This window comes from Dreissena polymorpha, chromosome 13, assembly GCF_020536995.1.
Source record: "Dreissena polymorpha isolate Duluth1 chromosome 13, UMN_Dpol_1.0, whole genome shotgun sequence".
Classification (NCBI taxonomy): domain Eukaryota; kingdom Metazoa; phylum Mollusca; class Bivalvia; order Myida; family Dreissenidae; genus Dreissena; species Dreissena polymorpha.
In genome coordinates, this window is record NC_068367.1 from 38827343 (window position 1) to 38847518 (window position 20176).

Below are 20176 nucleotides of genomic sequence, written 5' to 3' on the forward strand. Positions count from 1 at the left end.
AACCACCCTCACGCTCGGCTTTTGTCCAGTTTTTTCACCCCTGGGGTATAAAAGTTCCATAATTCATTCAAATTTCCAAATATGGGCATGCAGTTGGTGTGTACAGAGCAGTAAAGGTGTTAAAGTTTAAACAAGATGAAATAAGTATTCTTTACAGACATTTATTTTTTACAAATTTTAATCTATGGAATAGCGCCATGAATGTAAGTGATTTCAGCCAAGTAAAAATTGGGGTCGGTTAAAAAACAAAGTGTCATAAAATTCAAATAGTATCATTTAAGTTATATTTTTAAACTAAGTTTTATAGAACACTATATACAGCCAAAAATACAAAAAATAGACAGATTTTACAGTTTACTTTTTGAAATAAAAAAAAAATGCAACATGCATCATTCGTATTTTCAGCAGTAAATAATCAATTTAGCCATAAACGTTGTTTTAATTTTAAAATTGAAGGATGTGCATACAATTTTCAACATATTTAACAATTAAAAATAGCTTATGTGCTATATTAAATCAATTACGTTAGAGAAAGAAATTAAAACGCGTCGCAAAAAGTATGCGATGTCGGCAGGAATCGAAGGCGGGAAAATCCCAAAAGATTTTTTTCATCGCCTTACCCACTCGGCCACGACAACTTCACATCTGTGTAACCTTAAATTAGATAATATAAGTAAACAGGTAAAAAGCTCGCTCGATTTTTGAAGAAATCGCGAAAATCGTATTTTTCAGATGATAATGGATCAAAGTCAATATTTATAGTGAAAATAATGTAATCTAAATGAATAAGTTAAACATATATCAAAATTCGAAGTTTGAAAAAAATAAAATGAATCTCTCGGAAATAAGCGATCATTGAAGATGGCAATGGCTTATGATGAAGTGAAAGGACAGTTGAAAGTTTCCATTTTGACGTTAATGATTCTGATAATATGGTGACAAAGGCAGCAGTCCTATGTAGTATTTGTTGACCGGAGAGTAGCGTGATCTGTGTCGGTGTTGGGCGCTCTGAGGGCGCAATCCGGCTACATAGGTACATAGAAACCTCTTGTGGCTATAGTCCATGGATCGGGTTCGGCAGACAGGGAACATGTAAATTTTTATATGTATGTTTTATATCTTAATTACCTAAACGTATATTTATCCTGGTTACATTTACTGAGGTATGAGTTAGTCGCAATGATTGTAGATACGTTGTACTATATTTAGTAAGTATTTGGAGGACGAGTGGCACGGGCACGCGCTTTATTATCACTTATGCAAGGAACGCGTTTTGTTTATATACGTTTTTTGATATTCCGATAGGCTTAAGGGAGGTAACTTATTCAAGTAAAACGCGATATTTTTTGCGATGCATTTTTATAACTCTTGTTTAATTAATTACATACGCATATACAGCTAAATTTAAGATGATTTTTACCAGAAAAAAATTTCGGAGAAAAGATATATTGAGATTTTGATATTCCATAGAATGCGAGTCTCCATATATTTTTCTATTGCAGGGGAGGTAATTAAAAATTTTTAAAGTCTCCGAATTGGTCTTGTTGTATCTATTTACGTTATTTTCAAGCTAATGGCGATTAAAAATTAATTATTATTAGTATGTGCTCACATGGATATTGGTACGGATAATCGTTCTGTTATATAAGTGTTACTAAATCCATTTCATTCATCATTCAGGTCGGGCTACCAAATCTCGTGAAGAGGCCAGTAGGACCTGTAAACAAACTCTCATACACACACTCTTCACTCATCGTGGCGCTCTCGCATGTCTGAGGCGATATATAAGACCGATGTCATATATAATACTGTATTCGCTGGTATTGGTTTTTCGGTTGATATGTTTGATTGCTTAGGACGCAATGAATATAGTGTATTTATATTTAATCGAAGTGAGCTCATTGTTGTTTTGGCGGTATCAATTTCTGGTAATAGTTTCGCGATTAAAGACGTCGGTTCTCGGTTAGGTGGGATGTTCTATTTGTTAATGTGCCAAGTGCTTAAAGGCGGTTTATCGCACTTATTTAGTCGGTGTTTCAAGAGATGGGTAATAAATGCAAATCAGTAGGTGCTTAGAAGACTTAAGTACGGCAAGAACCACAACTCACTCTGCTAGGAACGATTACCACCTGCCTGTCTGCAGCAGACGACAAATGATTCTGCTCTAGCAGTGAATGTATATACCAGCTTGTAAACGCCATTGGCCAGTCTAGTGTTTATCATTAAAATAGCACATATTGGCTGCTTTCATGGAAAACGAGGCTTTAATGCACGTCAAATAAGATTAGCCTGTGCACAATGATAAGCATAGCAATGCGAACAAGCTAATCAAGGACGACAACAGCGAACAACTTCAGTGCCTTCAGCGCTTTGATTTATAATATACATTAGTCCTATGTTATATGGCGTATAGCTACTTATATATGTGTGTATAAAATATGTTAACCGTCTTTATTTTTAAATAAATGAAATCATACTGAAACTCTACGAATTGAGGATTTACATGTTTTTATGAGCTGTCAAAGATTATTACAAACAACAATTATTATCTTTTTTAATGCAGACACTTTAAAAGACTGTGGGTGCGGACCCAGGATCCTGCGATAAATCAAAACGGAAAGGTACTTTAGGTACTTAAGCTACGTTGAAGAAACTCGGACATTGTTGACGCCCTGTCTTCAATAAATACTGTTTTGAGTGAGGTAAAACTTACAAATGTATTTGTTAGCCAATTGACGTTTTCGTGGTATTTTGAAAATTATTTTTAAAATAACTGGGCTAAGCATTGGTTTCGGTAGAAAAGTACTGCAACAATTTCGCTAGATTTGGAACACATTTTAACACTCCGCATTATGATATTTGATTCAATTTTTTCATATTTATACCAAGTGAGTTTTCATTTGACCGCCTTGCGGATACAGATCATTAGCATGTGCTTGTGTATTAATAACAATTAATGAGTTAATTACTACTTACAGTATCGTTATTTTCCTCAATCATGTTTTAATCATCATCATTCATCATCAAATAGTCATCATTATCATCATCATTATAATCATCATCATCATCATCATCATCATCATCATCATCATCATCATCATCATCATCATCATCATTATCCTCATCATCATCATCATCATCATCATCATCATCATCATCATCATCATCATCATCATCATCATCATCATCATCATCATCATCATCATCATCATCATCATCATATCATCATCTCAATCATCATCATCATAATCATCATCGTCATCATCGTCATCATCATCGTCATCATCATCATCATCATCATCATCATCGTCACATCGTCGGCGTCGCGTCGTCGTCGTCGTCGCCCTCGCCTCGTCTCGTCCTGCTCCTCCGCCTCCACCGCATCATCAGCAGCAGCATCGTCATCAGCAACAGCAGCAGCATTATCGTCACTATCACCAACAACATCGTTATGGTCGTCATCGTCGTGATCATCATCATCAGTGTCATCATCATCATCGTCATTGTTATCGTCGTGTTCTCCTCCTCGTCGTCGTCATCGTCATCATCGTCGTCATCGTCATTTCATCATGAACAATTTCAACAACCGTAAAACCTATCGCTCAGCTCATTTTTGCAGTGAATTCGGATGTTATATCAAATCTTTTGATTAATAGAGTTTGCTGCTTAATGTATTAATAACTAAATAATAATGTTGATAATATTGAAATAAATGGTTTCAATTTATTTATCCGTTTAAGATGCAGTATTTGACCAAGTCAATTTGTCGCTAAAAGATTCATTACACATTCAATCCAAAAAGCGTTACGAGTTGCTATTGAAACTATAATCGCATTCCGATAAAAATGGTGTCTGTATTAGGGCCTTTTATTTCTACGCTTCATTGCAATTCATAAAATATTTTAAGGGTACCGGTATATCTAGACACACTCTGTTATCCAAACAATCCTTGTGATCATAAACAAATAAACAATGAAATATAAATAAAATTAGATGATAAAAAATGGTATCTTCCTTTTTGCTGTTGCTAGTTATCAACAGAGTAGCAAAACTTTTAAATATAAATTATATTCAATTCATAGCACGCTTAAAGATTTGAAGTTTATCTAAATCTATAAGCACAAACATATTTATGTTTGTTAATACAAAGCTGTAGCAGTTTTCTGATTGCGCTTGAAAAGATGTGATTGTTGTTGTTGCATTAATAGTATCATTAGTTTGTATTTCCAGATTAGGTATTCCACCATACATTTTGTTTTTAATCAGATGTCTTATAATTGGCATTGCAATATTTCAATAACGAGTAATCAACACAATTGACTTTATGTATTTTAATTGTTTATCCATATTATCATTAACACTTGAGGAAAATAAGCTGTGTCATTTTTTATTTTTATTTTACTTATGGTTCAGACAACTCTGCTTTTTACTATATGCCGTAATAATTATAAGTTTCCGTTCACTTAAAGATATTGTTTTTCGTGTTGGAAAATTTAAATACGTAAAATATTTAGAGACAAGTGTGTTATGTTTGTTTGTCAATTATTTAATTGAAGTAGAAATAATACATCAGTGTACATAATTTTATTGTGTTGTTCCCTTCGTTCTTTACTTTAAAAATACAACTTAACAGCTTTGCAATCAACTGAAATAATATATAAAAAGTAAAAACAATAACGTTTGGCTTTCTTAATACGATATCATTTCAAACGCTGTTGGAAGGAACCATTGCTTATTAGAGGTTACAAGGTAATTTACCCAAGTACGCAAATGTAATGGTCGATTGCCCTTAGGCATGATTCTGTTTTATTACTTTAATCCGGTTGTAAAATGCATGACCGAAGGGTCATCAGATAAGCAAAAACAGGGCCAAAATCTGATAAAATAGCGCTGTTTAGCTGACTGTACGAAAATCCGTATGTCCGAAAATTTAGAATCATGAAAACATAAATATTTTGGCTTTAAAAAGGAAATGTAAGAAAATTTAGAATGTAAGAGAAAATACGGTGGTTTTATGGTGTTTAAATCGATTAGAAATAGCAAAACCTAAAGACATTATCTCAAGTGTGATTTTCAAATGATTTTATATGAATGTACACACACGGTAAAACTAGTCTATTAAAATGCAATACCTTCATTGGTTCTCATGTTTTTAATATTTTTAAACATAGGTATTTGTGAACACTTGTTGTTATATAACACGCATACTGAACATAAAATCATTAGCATAACGGCTAAGTTGGTTTTTACTAAGATTGCAATAGTGTTTATTTTATTATTATGAATCTTATGAGGATAATTTTGAAAGTATGACACAGAGTATCTGAAGAAGATATATACATAATCACATATGTTGTTGTTGTTGTGGTTATTGTTTCAATATTTTTATGAGTATCATACATTCAATGACGAATAGCTATTAATTTGTCATACAAACACCATAATTATTATTGGATTGCGGAGATTAACAAATCGATTCCCTTGTAACTGATATAACTGATACATTTTTTGAGCGACAATTTGAAACTAAATCTAGTATTATTTAAATTTGATTATTTTAATTGCAGACTCTTTTTTTATTAACCCCAATTAATGTGTACGCAACGTTTCTTTTATTTAAATCGCTGAGTACGAAGCATCAAGCTATTTTTTAATTAATTGACAGTGATCTTTAATGTATGTCATAATATAAATTGAAATGAATCTTAATTAAAGCTTGAGTGGTTGGTTTGTAATAAGTTTTGTAAATGTTGCTGTAGGATATGTATGCACAATAAATACTAACGCTCTGGCATATTGTGATGGTGATATGATTATATATTGCACAATAAATATGTTCTTGTGATAATATTGAGGCTATAATTAGTTTTTGAATTAAGCTAGCTAATTTCAAATAAGATACAAACACATCCCAATCCTAAAATTATCAGTAAGTTATAGTATTGTTTGCCTCTAGGCGCATAATTAATTGAAGGCCTAGTTATCTGTTAATCCTCGCCCCATGTGGTGTCCCAGTGGGTACACTGATATTAATACACGATGTATTGGTCCACAATTAAATCTCTTATAAAAACATGTCTCTCAGGTGACTGAAAAATGGCTGTGTAGATACAACAAATACTACTACAACGGAGACTAAGATAACACATGTTACAATTAATTTGTCTTCCTTGCGTTCTTCTTATACGACAAACACTTCTAAAACAAAAAAGCAAAAAGCCGCTACTGCTACTGCTTCGGCTACTCTTACTGCTACTGCTACTGCTGCCGCTGCCGCTGCCACTGCCACTGCCACTGCCGCTGCCACTGCCACTGCCACTGCCGCTGCCGCTGCCACTGCCACTGTCGCTGCCACTGCCGCTGCCAGTGCTGCTGCTGCTGCTACTGCTAGTGCTACTGCTACTGCTACTGCTACTGCCACTGCCACTGCTACTGCCACTGCCGCTGCCACTGCCGCTGCTGCTGCTGCTACTGATAGTGCTACTGCTACTGCTGCTGCTGCTTCTGCTGCTGTTGCTACTGCTACTGTTACTGCTACTGATACGGCTACTGATACGGCTACTGCTACTGCTACTTCTACAGCTACTTCTACTGCTACTTCTACTGCTACTTCTACTGCTACTGCTAGTGCTACTGCTACTGCTACTGCTACTGATTCTGCTACTGCTACTGCTACTGCTGCTGCTGCTGCTGCTACTGCTGCTGCTGCTACTGCTGCTGCTGCTACTGCTACTAATGATAATAATTCTCCTTCTACTTCTCTTTCTACTATTGCTAGCGATGCTTCATAATTTATTTTTAAATGTATCATTTTGTTTAAAACAGGAAAGAACTGTTATATATATTTTCTTAAAGGTGTAAAGAATCTAAACTTTTCTGCGATTAAAGTTTTATTTAACTGGATTAGTATAGGCCACATAACAGACGCTATTGTACTGATTTGTACTAAACAACATTTTGTCATAATCAACAGTTTTAACATGCCGCAGTTTCCTTGGAAGTTGACCTTTGATTGGAGTTATGTATAAAACATTAACAAGGTATTTGTTGACAGTTTGTCCTGTCACAATTATATATTAGTTGAGCCAAACGTGTGATAAAGATCCCTTTTGGGGTGGCGATAAATACTATTTATATTGTTCAACAGTGGGAGACTGAGAAAACATATGTTACAATTAATTTGTCTACTTTGCCTGCTTCTTCTTTATATATTTTTCTTGCTAATCGTTTAGTTTTAGTTAAGTAGGTATATCAATTTACATTTTTTGATAGATATTTATTTGGATAGTAATAGTATGTTTTATTTGACTTGACATCATTGAACCGGTTCATTCATTGATAAGATCGGGATCTCCACAGGTGTTTAATCTCGATTGTTAGGTGGGGAGAAGGGTCCGAATGATAATGTTGTCGTCGGCTTACGAATCACATTTCACAAGTTTTAGACAAATATGCATACGTTATAAACCTAATTTAAGTATTACATAGATAATAACTTATCTTTATTTTGATGAACTACGTTTAAGGTATTAAACTATAATTATCTATGTGTTGTGTGCCGCATACATACCATCTTGCTTTTTTAAATTTGATCACAACGGTCCGAAGTCATAAACATTCATTATGCATGGTTGCTAAAGCACAGTGTATACTAACTAACCTATGTTTATTGTTGTTTGCTAGGGTTATTATTTTTTGTTTTTATTTTTTTTATTTGGGGGGGGGGGCTGTTATAGAAGATTTCAACTAGTCCTTCAATTAACGAAAAAAATATTGGTATAGGAAATATAAAAGAGTAATAGACAGCTTCATTCATGCTGTTCTATTATGGTGTTTTAACGCATATAATTATGTATGGTTGATGAAGCACATTGTATGCTACCGATGTTTATTGTTGTTTGATGATGATGTTAAGTTGGTGTTGCTGTTGTTGTTAATGATGATGAGGAGGAGGAGGAGGAAGAAGAAGAAGAAGAAGAAGAAGAAGAAGATGATGATGATGATGATGATGGTGGTGGTAGTAGTGACGACGACGACGATGATGATGATTTTGATAATGATAATGAGATTTGAATTAAATTAATGCGCAAAGATTTTTCTTTTTAGCGGCCAAGTGCAGATATCTGCGCTCGGCCGCTGTAAGGGTTATGTAATATTTGCAATCTACATAGGAGTCAATAGCAGATACCAAGCACCATATGCTTATAAGAATCAAAAGCAAAATATTGGCAATCGCTGAAATCTCGAATATGACTTAATCATTTTATTAAATGAAAACCGGTAACTTTTAAACGGTTATTATATTGCAACAACTTAGCGTTGTTTATCCAAAAGACCATTGTTATAATTACAGGGACGTCAATAGGCCAAACTATTCAGGAAATATGATTTGAGTCGTCAAGGATAGATTTTGAGATCAATGTACGTCCGATGAGATTTAAAGGGAGTTGGAGGCGTAGGGACAGATTCGTTCGAGTACGCGATCATTTGAGAACAAATAATATTGAAGCTTTATCGGAATTCCGGAAATTTGCGATCGGTACCGATTTTTCCAGGTTCTTTTTTATTGATTCTGATAAGTTAGCGGCCGGCACGGACATGAATATTAACTGACGAAAACCTCTTCGCTACTTTCCGAAAATCTTCGACATGTTGCAAATATCCGTAATATTCCGCATTGTACTCACCAGAAATTGCAACTAGAAAGACTACAATAAATCAATTAGCTACGGCTCGGGCGGGGATTTACCTTTTATCCCTGTAAGGGACCTAATGCCCCAGACTACCGGCTATTTTTTCCGGAATTCGAACTTGATACACTTGATATCCCTGAATTAAATATTTATATCCGCAATTTTGATCTCGAGAGTGCTGACTGTTAGTATTGTATTTGACTGGAATGACTGTCGATTATGTGTTTTTAAGATTAAAACAAGCTTACGAAGAACTTTGTGTTTGCTTTTTTGTACGCTTTCTTTTTAAAAATGTATTGTCCGCCACGGACGCAACAATTGACCAAATGTACCAGATTGTGGTCTCTTTAAAGTGCTATGTTTTTACTGCCGTGATATCTTTAACAAACTACACATTAGTGATCGTGGTCGTTTTATACTCTTATTGAATTTGTTTCCCCAAAATATGCTCTTCTATTAGTAGATGTTTAGGTGACGATGTTCTAATTATAGATCTTACACGGCCAAGAAACACTAGATAGGTCTTTGCAAAGAGAGCTGTTGGATATCGTGAATGCGTTCAATGTGGCCTGTTTATTTCAGAAAGCTATATGCAATGTTTTATGGGGATTTCTATTAAATTGCCAATTGCAAAATTTGATTTAATTCATTCGGACCTACAAGCGGGAAACTTCTTCATTAAAATTCAATGGGCTTTAAGAAGTTCGTTGAAAGGCCAAATTTGACGTTAAACAGCAACGCCGAAAAAATTGCTACTCAGTCTTATTTATCACTTTTTTTGTAAGATTTACCAGTAGACGTTCTTCAGTGAAATTAAGCAAACACACAGTGCCGACAAATATGGAAGGGTATTTAGGTAAAAATTACATCCTTCTTTGTGACTGTGTCATGATTCTTGATGGTACTTTCAATTAGTATGTAGACACCTTTTCATGCTTGATGAAACTTACATCTTGCCTGATGTCCAATGTCTATTTACATTCTGCTTAATGGTATCATGCATGTGTACAGATGCAACATTCTTGTTCGTTAATTGCATGCTGCATATGTGTATGTTGGTTTGTGCAGAGAGACTTGTGCAATAGGCGCAGTGCATAATGGAATCAAATATTAATGCGTTTAATAAATTAACGCGATGGTAAGATGTGAGTTTCACCCAAGCACAAAGCAACATACTATCATGCATGATACAATGATGTCAATTGACAGTCATTCCGAAATGCTACGGAGGACTACGGAAATTTACGGCGTATACCGGAAATTTTATGTTATAGGAGAAGTTGCGCACCTTTGTAAGATATTTGCTACTGAACCGAAATTAACCGCGTGTTTGTAGACTTAACTTTTTTTGGTTAATGACTAACCATAATTTTTGTACAGTAATTTACCTTCAATAACCAAAGAAAGTCTATGAATATATTTCAATATATGCTACTAATGCATGTATGCAGAGCTCCAGATAAGACGCTTAAAGTCGTAAAAAATTGAATTAAATTTAGTAAAAAAGTAGACTTAAATTCTGTGCGTACGGTTACACATTGGAAAAATAAAATAAGAATTCAAAATTTGTGATCATGCGTAAAACTCAATATCAATGCATATAATGTAAACATTTTATCAATGAGTTCCCACTCGTCTAGGCCCTCATTACAATTATGAAATCAACAGCACTTTAACGTTATTATGAATAACAGACCATCTTTACAACAGTCGAAAAGCCGAACGTTTTCCATTGTCTGGTCCTTTTATCGCAAAAAGTCTGCTGTAACCCGGCAATTGTCATGAACTCTTCTTAGACTATAAACCTTAATGCGGATGTGCCAAAAATTATATTTACCTGAAAAAAAAAGAATTAATAATAGACTTTAAGGCTGGATTATTATAGAGTGTAAAGATTTTGCTGAAAAAGTTATCTGGAACTTTGCATGTATGTTGAGAGGAAATCGATTACATAATTTCAAATTTACTAGAGTACTTTTATATTGCACCACATAAAATGCTATAAAACTATAATATTGAAGTGCACATATAAACTTTATTATAGACGGGTAGGTATTTCGTGTCAATCTCTTTCACATATGAAAGAGCTGTTGGTCATGCTGCTTTAAGTACATATAGATGCATGACACAATTTAGATTAAGCAAAATAAAACACTAGGTATTTGCCAAGAGTCAAATATATACGAGCAGTAAGAGCGTAATCGTGCACAGCGAGACTTACTCATGTAGAATTGAAACTCTTATTGCTTTCTTTCGAAATAATTTCATGTGTCCGATCTAATATGCAATATGCCCGGTGTTTTTTTTTGCGGATTAATGTTCCGTTTTAGATCCATAATTAACGAATGCCTCAATATTTTCAAAAATTAACACCGGAATAATGTTCACCGACATTTTTTCATACAGATTGGATATAAATATTATAGAGTTTAACAAAAAATACATTAAGCCCTGTTCTCCCGGCACACGTGCTAGACACACAGGTGGTTAGCGTATGGCTATGATAATAATCAGTGAAAACATCTTTTTGAATGATAAATAATCATATTAAAACGAAAAATCAAATTTTCTATTAAAAAAAATCACTATCGGTTTATATATAACAAGGTATCCAACTCGAAATCATCCGAAAACGGGGTGCATCGTTTTGAGCAGCCATTACTAAATTAATTTTGCAGCGATTTTCATGACCCGGTCTTATTCAACGCAGAAATGAATTTCCTTTTAGGAAATGTATATATATTGTTATATTTGTACACATGCTGGGTCAAATTTTAAGAAATAAAGCTATACATAATTCGCTTGACCCAGTTGTGATCGACCAGACCGTATTTATGAATGAAATCTCCAGTTGTAAAGACACAACTCCGCATTGGAGCAATGAAATCACTCTTGTGTTTAAAATGTCAGTTGGTTGAAATGTATGTAAACAAAGGTTTGAAAATGCGCTGGACAGTTAGTTTTGATGCATAATGCTACGGCAAGCACGGTAAGAATGTTTTTTTCATACGTTTTATTGAATTATGGTATCGAGGTTCGTGAACTTTGCAGGGAAAATGCCCTTTTCCCCGTGAAGATTTCAGTCATGAATACTGTCTGATCGATCACAGCTGGGTCACGCGAGTTGTGTATCGTGTTATTTCTTAAAAGTTGACCCAGTATTTGTAAAAATATTGCAAGACATATACATTTCCAGAAAGGAAATTTATTTCTGCGTTGAATAAGACCAAGATCGTGAAAATCGCTGCAAAATTGATGAAGTAATGGCTGTTTAAAACGATGCATCCCGTTTTCGGATGATTTCGAGTTGGATACCTTGTTGAATATATATTTAACTTATTTGTTTTAAGAAAAGTTGATTTTTCGTTATAATATGATTACTTATCATTCCAAAATATGTTTTCACTAATTAGTATTATAGCCACACGCTAACCACCTGTAGCTGGACACTTTTAAAAAACACTATACAAATTCAAGTACTTATGCACTTAATTGATTGTAAACAATGACGGTTGAAATCCATGCGTGGGAATTTTTCTGGTAACCAAGAGCGACGTCAACGTTCATGACAAACCTGTTTATATGACATTTATTTATTGATTTTTTTCCAACTTGATTGCAAATTATGTTTTATGATATTTTAATACATGTAGATGAAGTAGTTGTTTTCTCAACGAGGAGTACAATAGTTGTACAGTACTAGACACGAGTACTTAAAACTTTCAGGTTTCTCTTTATACCACAGACATTATATAGTCATAAATGATAAATATGTGTTTATAGAAATTGTAATTAAAGCATGGTAAACAGACTAGAGAAATCTGAAAGTTTCACGCACAGGTCTGTGGCAATGGGGGTTTGGGCTACTTTATAAATATGAGGTCGATATGCAATGCACATCGGTAGATTACGTCTACTGTAATTATTTGGACTAGGGAAGGGCCACAATTCCAACACATCAGCCCCGTTATGTCCTGAATTAAATACATGTATAATATCTTGAGTGCCAATTGCATCTTACAAATATCAAAAACATTCACGGCAGTCAATTCATTGTGTAAACCTACTGGTCTTCATGGCAATAATGAACGTATTTAGTTTAATGGAGATTATATAACGAAGGGAACTAATTCAGCTTATTCAGTTTACTAGTCAAAATGATTCGGATGTTTTCGCTTTTTTTTCCGAAAAGTAATTTATTCAACATACGGAAAATAAACGCGCGCCACCTGTTGTCATAATTTAGTAACTTGCATTCTGCTTACTGCCTGTTGCTAACTGCCGTTGTTAATTACGCTTAGTGGCAAAACCGATTATGACTGGTTTCAGGAATAATGAACACACAAACATTGGATAGTCACCAAGCATGTTGAAACAATCATCAAGTATAACCGATAGAGAACAAGCATGTTGGAACTGTCATGAAGCATGTTAGAATAAACATCACGCATAATGTAAATATTCATCATGAATGATGTAATGTTGCAGCAATCATCAAGTATAAACGAATAGACAACAAGCATGTTGGAATTGTCATAAAGCAAATTAGAATAAGCATCAGTCATAATGTAAATATTCACCACGAATGATGTTACTTTTACCTAAATATCCTTCCATAGACATGTGTTGTTACTAAAATAGACATAGAGATTTGAGCATTGGGAGTGACCTAATCATACTGTGCTTTAGCAGTATTACGGAATACCGTTAGTGCCATCGTGGTTACACATTAAAATCCAGAGGGCGAGAACGCGAGAACGCGATAGTACGATGGCGACAATGTGACAATACGATGATGACAGGGTGACAATACGATGGCGACAATGCGACAGTACGATGGCGACAATGCGAGAACGCGATAATACGATGACGACAATCAGACAGTGCGATGACGACAGTGCGACAATACGATGGCGACAGTGAGATAGTACGATGGCGACAATACTACAGTTCGATAGTGCGATAATACGATGACGACAGTGCGAAAATACGATGACGACAGTGCGACAATACGATGGCGATAGCCGACAGTGCGATAGTACGATGGTGCCAATGCGATAACGCGATAGTATGATGGCGGCAATTCGAAAATGCGATGGCGACAGTGCGACAATACGATGGCGACAATGCGATAGAACGATGGCGACATTGCGATGATACCACGGCGAAAGTACGATATGACTATCGCATTGTCGCCCCCGTACTATCGTACTGCCGCCATTGTATTGTCGCACTGTCGCATTGTCGTCATCGTACTAGCGCGTTTTCGCAATCGTACGAACGCATTGTCGCCATCGTATTGTCGCACTGTCGTCATCGTACTTTCGAGTTCTCGCATTCTCGCCCTCTGGATTTTAATGACTAACCACGGTGGCCCTAACGGTATTTTGTACAGTAAAGTGCGTAAAATCTGGAATAACAATTTATATGCCGAAAACAGATGTTGAAAACCCGACTTTGTTTTATAAGTAGTAGTCTAAATATACAATGAGTTTTCCGAGCATTAAATAAACATATTAAAATAAAATTCATGTTCGTATCGGTTGAAGTTCTTGTTAATAGTATAAGCAAAGAACACAATAAAACGCTGATTGGGCTTACTAATTTGAGGCAAGAAAAAACACATCGCGCTATTATATATAACATATAACGCGCATCCGCAAAGTTCGAGCGCCCGTCTCGGTGCCGTCGTTTCCGGTGAAAGTTTCGCACAGGAGCTACCGAGTTTGGATATGAGACCACGAATCATGGCTTGACTTCATATATCAGTCAGCGTAGAACCTGACCAGACTGCGCGGTTGGACAAGCTAGGATGGACCAACTTTGGCCGCATATGACATAAGACCCATTTTCGCATGACGCGGGTCATCTGACCTTTATAATGTGTATATAGCTTTGAATGGAATTTGCACATAGTTTTTGGCATGGACTTATTGTTATGTTAATGTGTTGCACGCTTTCAAAAGCAGAGGGCATATATAAGATCAATTATACTACGGAGTTCATTTTCTGTTGCAAAATAAAATGCAATAAAGATTGTTACTCAGCGGTGTGTACAGTATGACAGCGTTGTCTTTCTGCGGTGCATTTATACTGGTTCTAAGCTGGCATACTCACCAATTGGACTCAACCATCTGCTCGAACAAGAAATGATAAGTTCTACTAGCATAAACCTTTAATTGTAACTCATTTTAAAAATATTCATGTTATTTATATTATTCAATTTATTATTCAAAATTATAATTATTATTTCCTTTATTGTTGTTTTTCGCATTAAGAAACTTATTCGGCTTACGAAACTGAAAAATCCCATTGGAAAAAAAATCCCATGGGATAAAAATTCCCATGGGATAAAAAAATCCCATGGGATTTAAAAATCCCATGGGATTTTTTGTTTTTTTTTAAACACGACTAAACGCATTAAAATATCGTAGTTGTTCATCATTTCATAAAATATGATGTTTCTGAAAGTTTCATGAATAAATCTCTCAAAATAAGAAAAAATCCCATGGGATTTTTTTTCTCCCATTTAAAAATGGGATTTTTTTATTACTATATATTTATATATATAATTGGCATAAAACCAATATACAGTCCTTAAATAACGTTAAAATACTTGCAAACGCAAATAAAACACGTTTTTTAAAATGTTCAAAATCCCATGGGATTTTTCTCCCATTTGCAAATTATGGGAGAAAAAAAATCCCATGGGAGAAAAAATCCCATGGGAAAATCGAAAATCCCATGGGAAAATGCAAAAATCCCATGGGAACCCCAACTTTGCTTATAAATTTCATAGTGAAGAAAACGCGTTTTTTGAGTGAAAATAACCAATTATTAATCAACAATAAGACTTTTATCGCATACTATGTCTCAAAGTAGCAAATCTTTAAGAAAAAGGGTACTTAAGTTTGCGAAATTTCGGTTTCGCAAAGTTTTTCCGGTGGCCGTTTTTAATAGTTTCATTCCTTTGGGTCTCAGGTGCGCGCCCTATAGCCAATGGTCCACTTGTTTCAAAGTTTGGACACTTGTACGTATAAATGGCTCTAGGGCCCCTTCTACATGCAATACCTCTCTGATTTGAAGGAAAACATTTGGATTTTCCTCGGTATGTCAATAAGTCTTTCCTCATTATTAATCTTATAAATGAAACATCCTTTCTAGTTCATATACATTAATTAATTCATTGTATTACCTCTATTATATAAACCAAATTATTTGAACCGTTTAGTTAAATCACGTTCTTCACTAAGCTGTGACAGCCTGGTGATGAATCCAGGTTGTGGATAAGACTCTTCCTTACTTGTGGGAGCCGGTAGTTATCTGTCGGATGAAACTATGATTAACCTTCTGTAGCTATTTCTAATTAATCATTGAAAATCAATAAGTAATGCATATAAAATTGTTTCATTTAATGTATACGAATGTTTTTGTGTGAAATGCTTGTTTCATAAATGTTGTTAATTGTGTGCGGTTATATTATGTTCAGTGTCTATAATTGTTAAAGGTCATATTTTTGTAAGTATATGATTGTTCGTTAACAGCACTGTAATTACCCTACTAGCCCGTTATGCACTTACCAATCTTGGTTTGCATTTCTTCAATCCTCGCACTCAATTTGTTTTGTGCGGAGATCAGCGACTGGGACAAGTTATTTTTCTCGACCAATGCGTTGATTTTGAGTTTGTTCACTTTACCAGCCAGTCGAACGATCTTTGCATCGGCCTTGTCAATATTTGTACTCAATTGGTTTTGTTCGGAGATCAGCGACGGAGAAAAGTTATTCATTTGATCGGATATTCGCGTCTCTAGATCTTTGTAACCTGCCATATTCAGCGCTGCGGTTTCATTTAGCTTCTTTTGAAGAGTGTTGACTCTGTCGTCGCATTTCGTTTCAACGCCTGCGTTCAACTGGAAAAGTTCAGCTTTAAAGTTCTTCATCAATTCGTTTCTTTCATTTTTCTCGACCGATGCGTTGACTTCGAGTTTGTTCACTTCACCATCCAGTCGAACGATTGCCTTGTCAATCTTTATACTCAATTTGTTTTGTTCGGAGGTCATGGACTGGGAAAGGGTATTTGTTTGATCGAACATGTGCGTCTTAAGGTCCTTGTAACCTTTCATCATAACAGCTGCGGTTTCTTCAAACTTCTTTTGAAGAGCGTTCAATTTATCGTCAAATTTTGTTTCAATCCCTGCGTTCAACCTGAGAAGTTCAGCATTTGCTTTATCCTCTTTTTCTACGACCAATTGGTTGACTTTACTTTTAAGTGCCGAATTGTCCACTTGAATTTCGCTGACAGCACTTAATAATCTGTTCAGTCGGCTTTCATGTGCATTCAACTTATTCTTGAGATCTGTAATATCCCTTTGATTTATATCTGTCATTTCATGGCCTATCGATAAAATATAGAAAAAAAACAACTCCTAACTTGACTTAATTCTATGCGTCAGCTTTATAATAAGGCAACTATATCTTAAATGTATATATTCTTTCATGAACTTTATTAGATTAAGTTAATATAATAGCAGCTTTATTTCGATCTTTTTCAAGCTCGGTTCGATGCTCTAATTTGCATCTGATCAATCCCGGTCAATCCGCGTCCTTTAAAACTAAATGCTTTCATAGTTATATGTATTCTTTCATGAACTTACGCTATCAAATGTACTAGCCCAATTTTGAGATAAGTTGAGATTGTTTTTTTCTGACGGTAAAATTTTGTCAACCACCAATATTAATCTCTGTCTTATCAACCAAATGCCAGGCATTTTTGTGTTTCTATATCATAACATATTATGTTTAAGATACATTTTAAGTTTCAGACTAATTGACGAATCATTATAACTGAAGGTGAGGATTTGGAACTCTTTTGGAGCACGTCATATAAACCATCATACGACAAAGTACTTGAGGTAAGGTAATAAGTTCGTGAACCGTATATTCTGTATTATCCTCTGATGTATATCTGGCCAGTTCCTCACACATGTTTATATTTTTAAGCTACACAACTCAATTGGAACTTAAAATTTATCTTAAGGTCTTTGATAAAACAAGACGCTGGCAAACAACACGGTGCCTATACCACGTGACTTTTTCGGATCTGTGTTGGGAGAATAAAGTGCGACAAAGTTCAAATGTTTAAGTTTTTAAATATTTCACCATATTTTATGGGATAAAGTGAAGAGCCCGCTAATTCGTGAGAGTTTTCTATAGGTATCATGATCTTTTTAAACAAATAAATATTTTTCAGTAAAGTGCAACCGCGCGTTTGTAATATGAAGTCCCCACACTGATCCGACATTTTTCTAACCGTTCAAACGCGAGGTGGCACTTAACTGAAAACATACTTATTTGTTTAAAAAGATCATGATACCTATAGAAAACTCTTACTATTGAGCGGGCTCTCCACTTTATCCCATTAAAATGGTGAAATATTTAAAAAGCGATCCTTAAAAATGTTAACTGGGTCGCACTTTATTCTCCCAACACAGATCCGAAGAAGTCACGTGGCATAGGCACCGTGGCAATGAATAACGTGTCATTTAAATAAGTTCTATAAGCTTAATCTATTATTTATAGTTCTCTTCTGTAATCTCCTTACCAATAATGGATCCATCGCTAGCGTTCCTCTGACCGACTCCAATCTGCTCGACAATCATCTTCAGATCCATGATCTCGAGCCGGATGTCGCCGATATCGTCATCAACGGAATTCTTGAGGATCGTCAGCCTTTTGCTCAACTGTGCCACGTCATGCGCCTGTCCGGTAACGTGGTGTGACGTCATGAGGACGATGATGAAGCAGACGACATTTCCGATGTTTCCCAACATGGCGCCTTTATATCAACGAATTGAGTTCTGGCACAGATTTTTAAGTTAAGTAAACACTGATATCCGTTAATTTGTTTTGAAACGATCGAACAAATGTGTTGATTATAATACAAACGCTCATAGCCCGTACTATGCAAACATTGATTTAAACCCAGCTCATGCAGGAAGTACTGTAAGAACTTGCTATTTAATGATTCCGACAACAAGTGTTTTTACGCTGTTACAAGCCGGATTTATGTCATTCAAACTTAATTAACTTGATTCGCATGCTTTGGTCCAATGTAAGACCTCCAATTCATATAATTATTGTTGAAAACAACGAGATGCTTGACATTTGAGACGAACGTACAATTAGTTGAAGCAAAACTAAACGTGGAATACCAAAAACGAGTTTAGGATAGGCAAACAAACGGTCAGATTTGTAGTGGAAACAGACAATTTTGTACGCCTTAATCAGGGCTCAGTAATAGGTAAACGTTCATGTTTCTAGTATTATCATATTTTCTGTTTGAAATACACTATTAAGCGAAAATGGTTATTACATATACGACTATTATTGATATTATTTTACACGTGCTTCTATATTTAGCACGCGCTGCCTATTAATGAAAATAGTGACAGGTCCTTGTGGGTGCGACAAATAATGGTGGCAAAAAGGGAGGACACTTGGGAGTCCTATTTGAAACATGCCAATTAAATATTGTTATGGTATAATGTGATATTCATCTGCCATTATCAGTGTATGCCATTGATAAATTCATTTTTATGATAAGCGGATTAGCGGTACGGAATAAAGCTCGATTGGTCATTGTCTGCCCGGAAAATTTAGACTGTACCCGATTTTTATTCCCGCCTTAAATCCGATGTCGTAAAACAAGCTACGGCATACGAAACTAAATACTCTTTGAACAAAATCTTTCTGAACATGCTTGCTGAGCAGGAATTTCGATAATATAGGGGCCATTCGACAAAAAATTGACATAAATATGAACATAATTAATTTGAAAAAAAAGCCGACAACGACCAATTGAGCGTTGGAATGTCCGGGTACTTTTCCGTATTTTTTCCGTACCCGGGGTACATTTAAGTATACCTAAGAGTACCCGTGGTACATTTAAGTAGTACCCGAGCCGACAATGACAAATCGAGCCCGAAACCTTCAACGAGTGTTTGAAACACGAAGCCAGTTGCCAATTAGTCAACACCCTTGAAAAACACAATGCACACAATTGGGGATAAAGTTGAACATTAACAAATAGCGCTAATCATTACTATTCTGCCTAAATGCAGTCAACGCATTCGATACAGCTTAACTGCATCCGCGTTTTACAGCAATGTCAAGTGTCAGTTAAGTACACTGTGTTGTGTGCCTCCTTTTTGTCAAAACTGAATTTATTTTGACTTCGAATCAGACGAAATATGTATGTATGGATTACATTGAATTTAAATGCCTCATGCCTACGGTAATTCAGTCTTAATTTTTATGTAATAATGGACATAATTATTCGTTAGGATCTTAAATTCGTTACTCAGTCCACTGACGAAATAGACGAAAATTATTGCCTTTGCGAATAATAATGGTTTCACAGTATTGACTATTTAAGATTAAATTAGTGTATACATATTATCAAAAAAGTGTCCCCAGTTTTATA

General features: G+C 35.2%; 1 protein-coding gene across 1 annotated transcript in view; it reads right to left on the bottom strand.

The window, feature by feature from the left end:
* The window catches only part of LOC127854601 (putative leucine-rich repeat-containing protein DDB_G0290503), a 98497-nt gene extending 79764 nt beyond the window's left edge, over positions 1 to 18733 (bottom strand). Inside the window, exon 1 of the mRNA XM_052389665.1 lies at positions 18296 to 18733. Coding sequence (XP_052245625.1) covers positions 18296 to 18524 — 229 coding nt within the window. The 5' untranslated portion in view covers positions 18525 to 18733. The remainder of the gene's footprint in view (positions 1 to 18295) is intronic.
* Positions 18734 to 20176: the final 1443 nt, after the last annotated feature.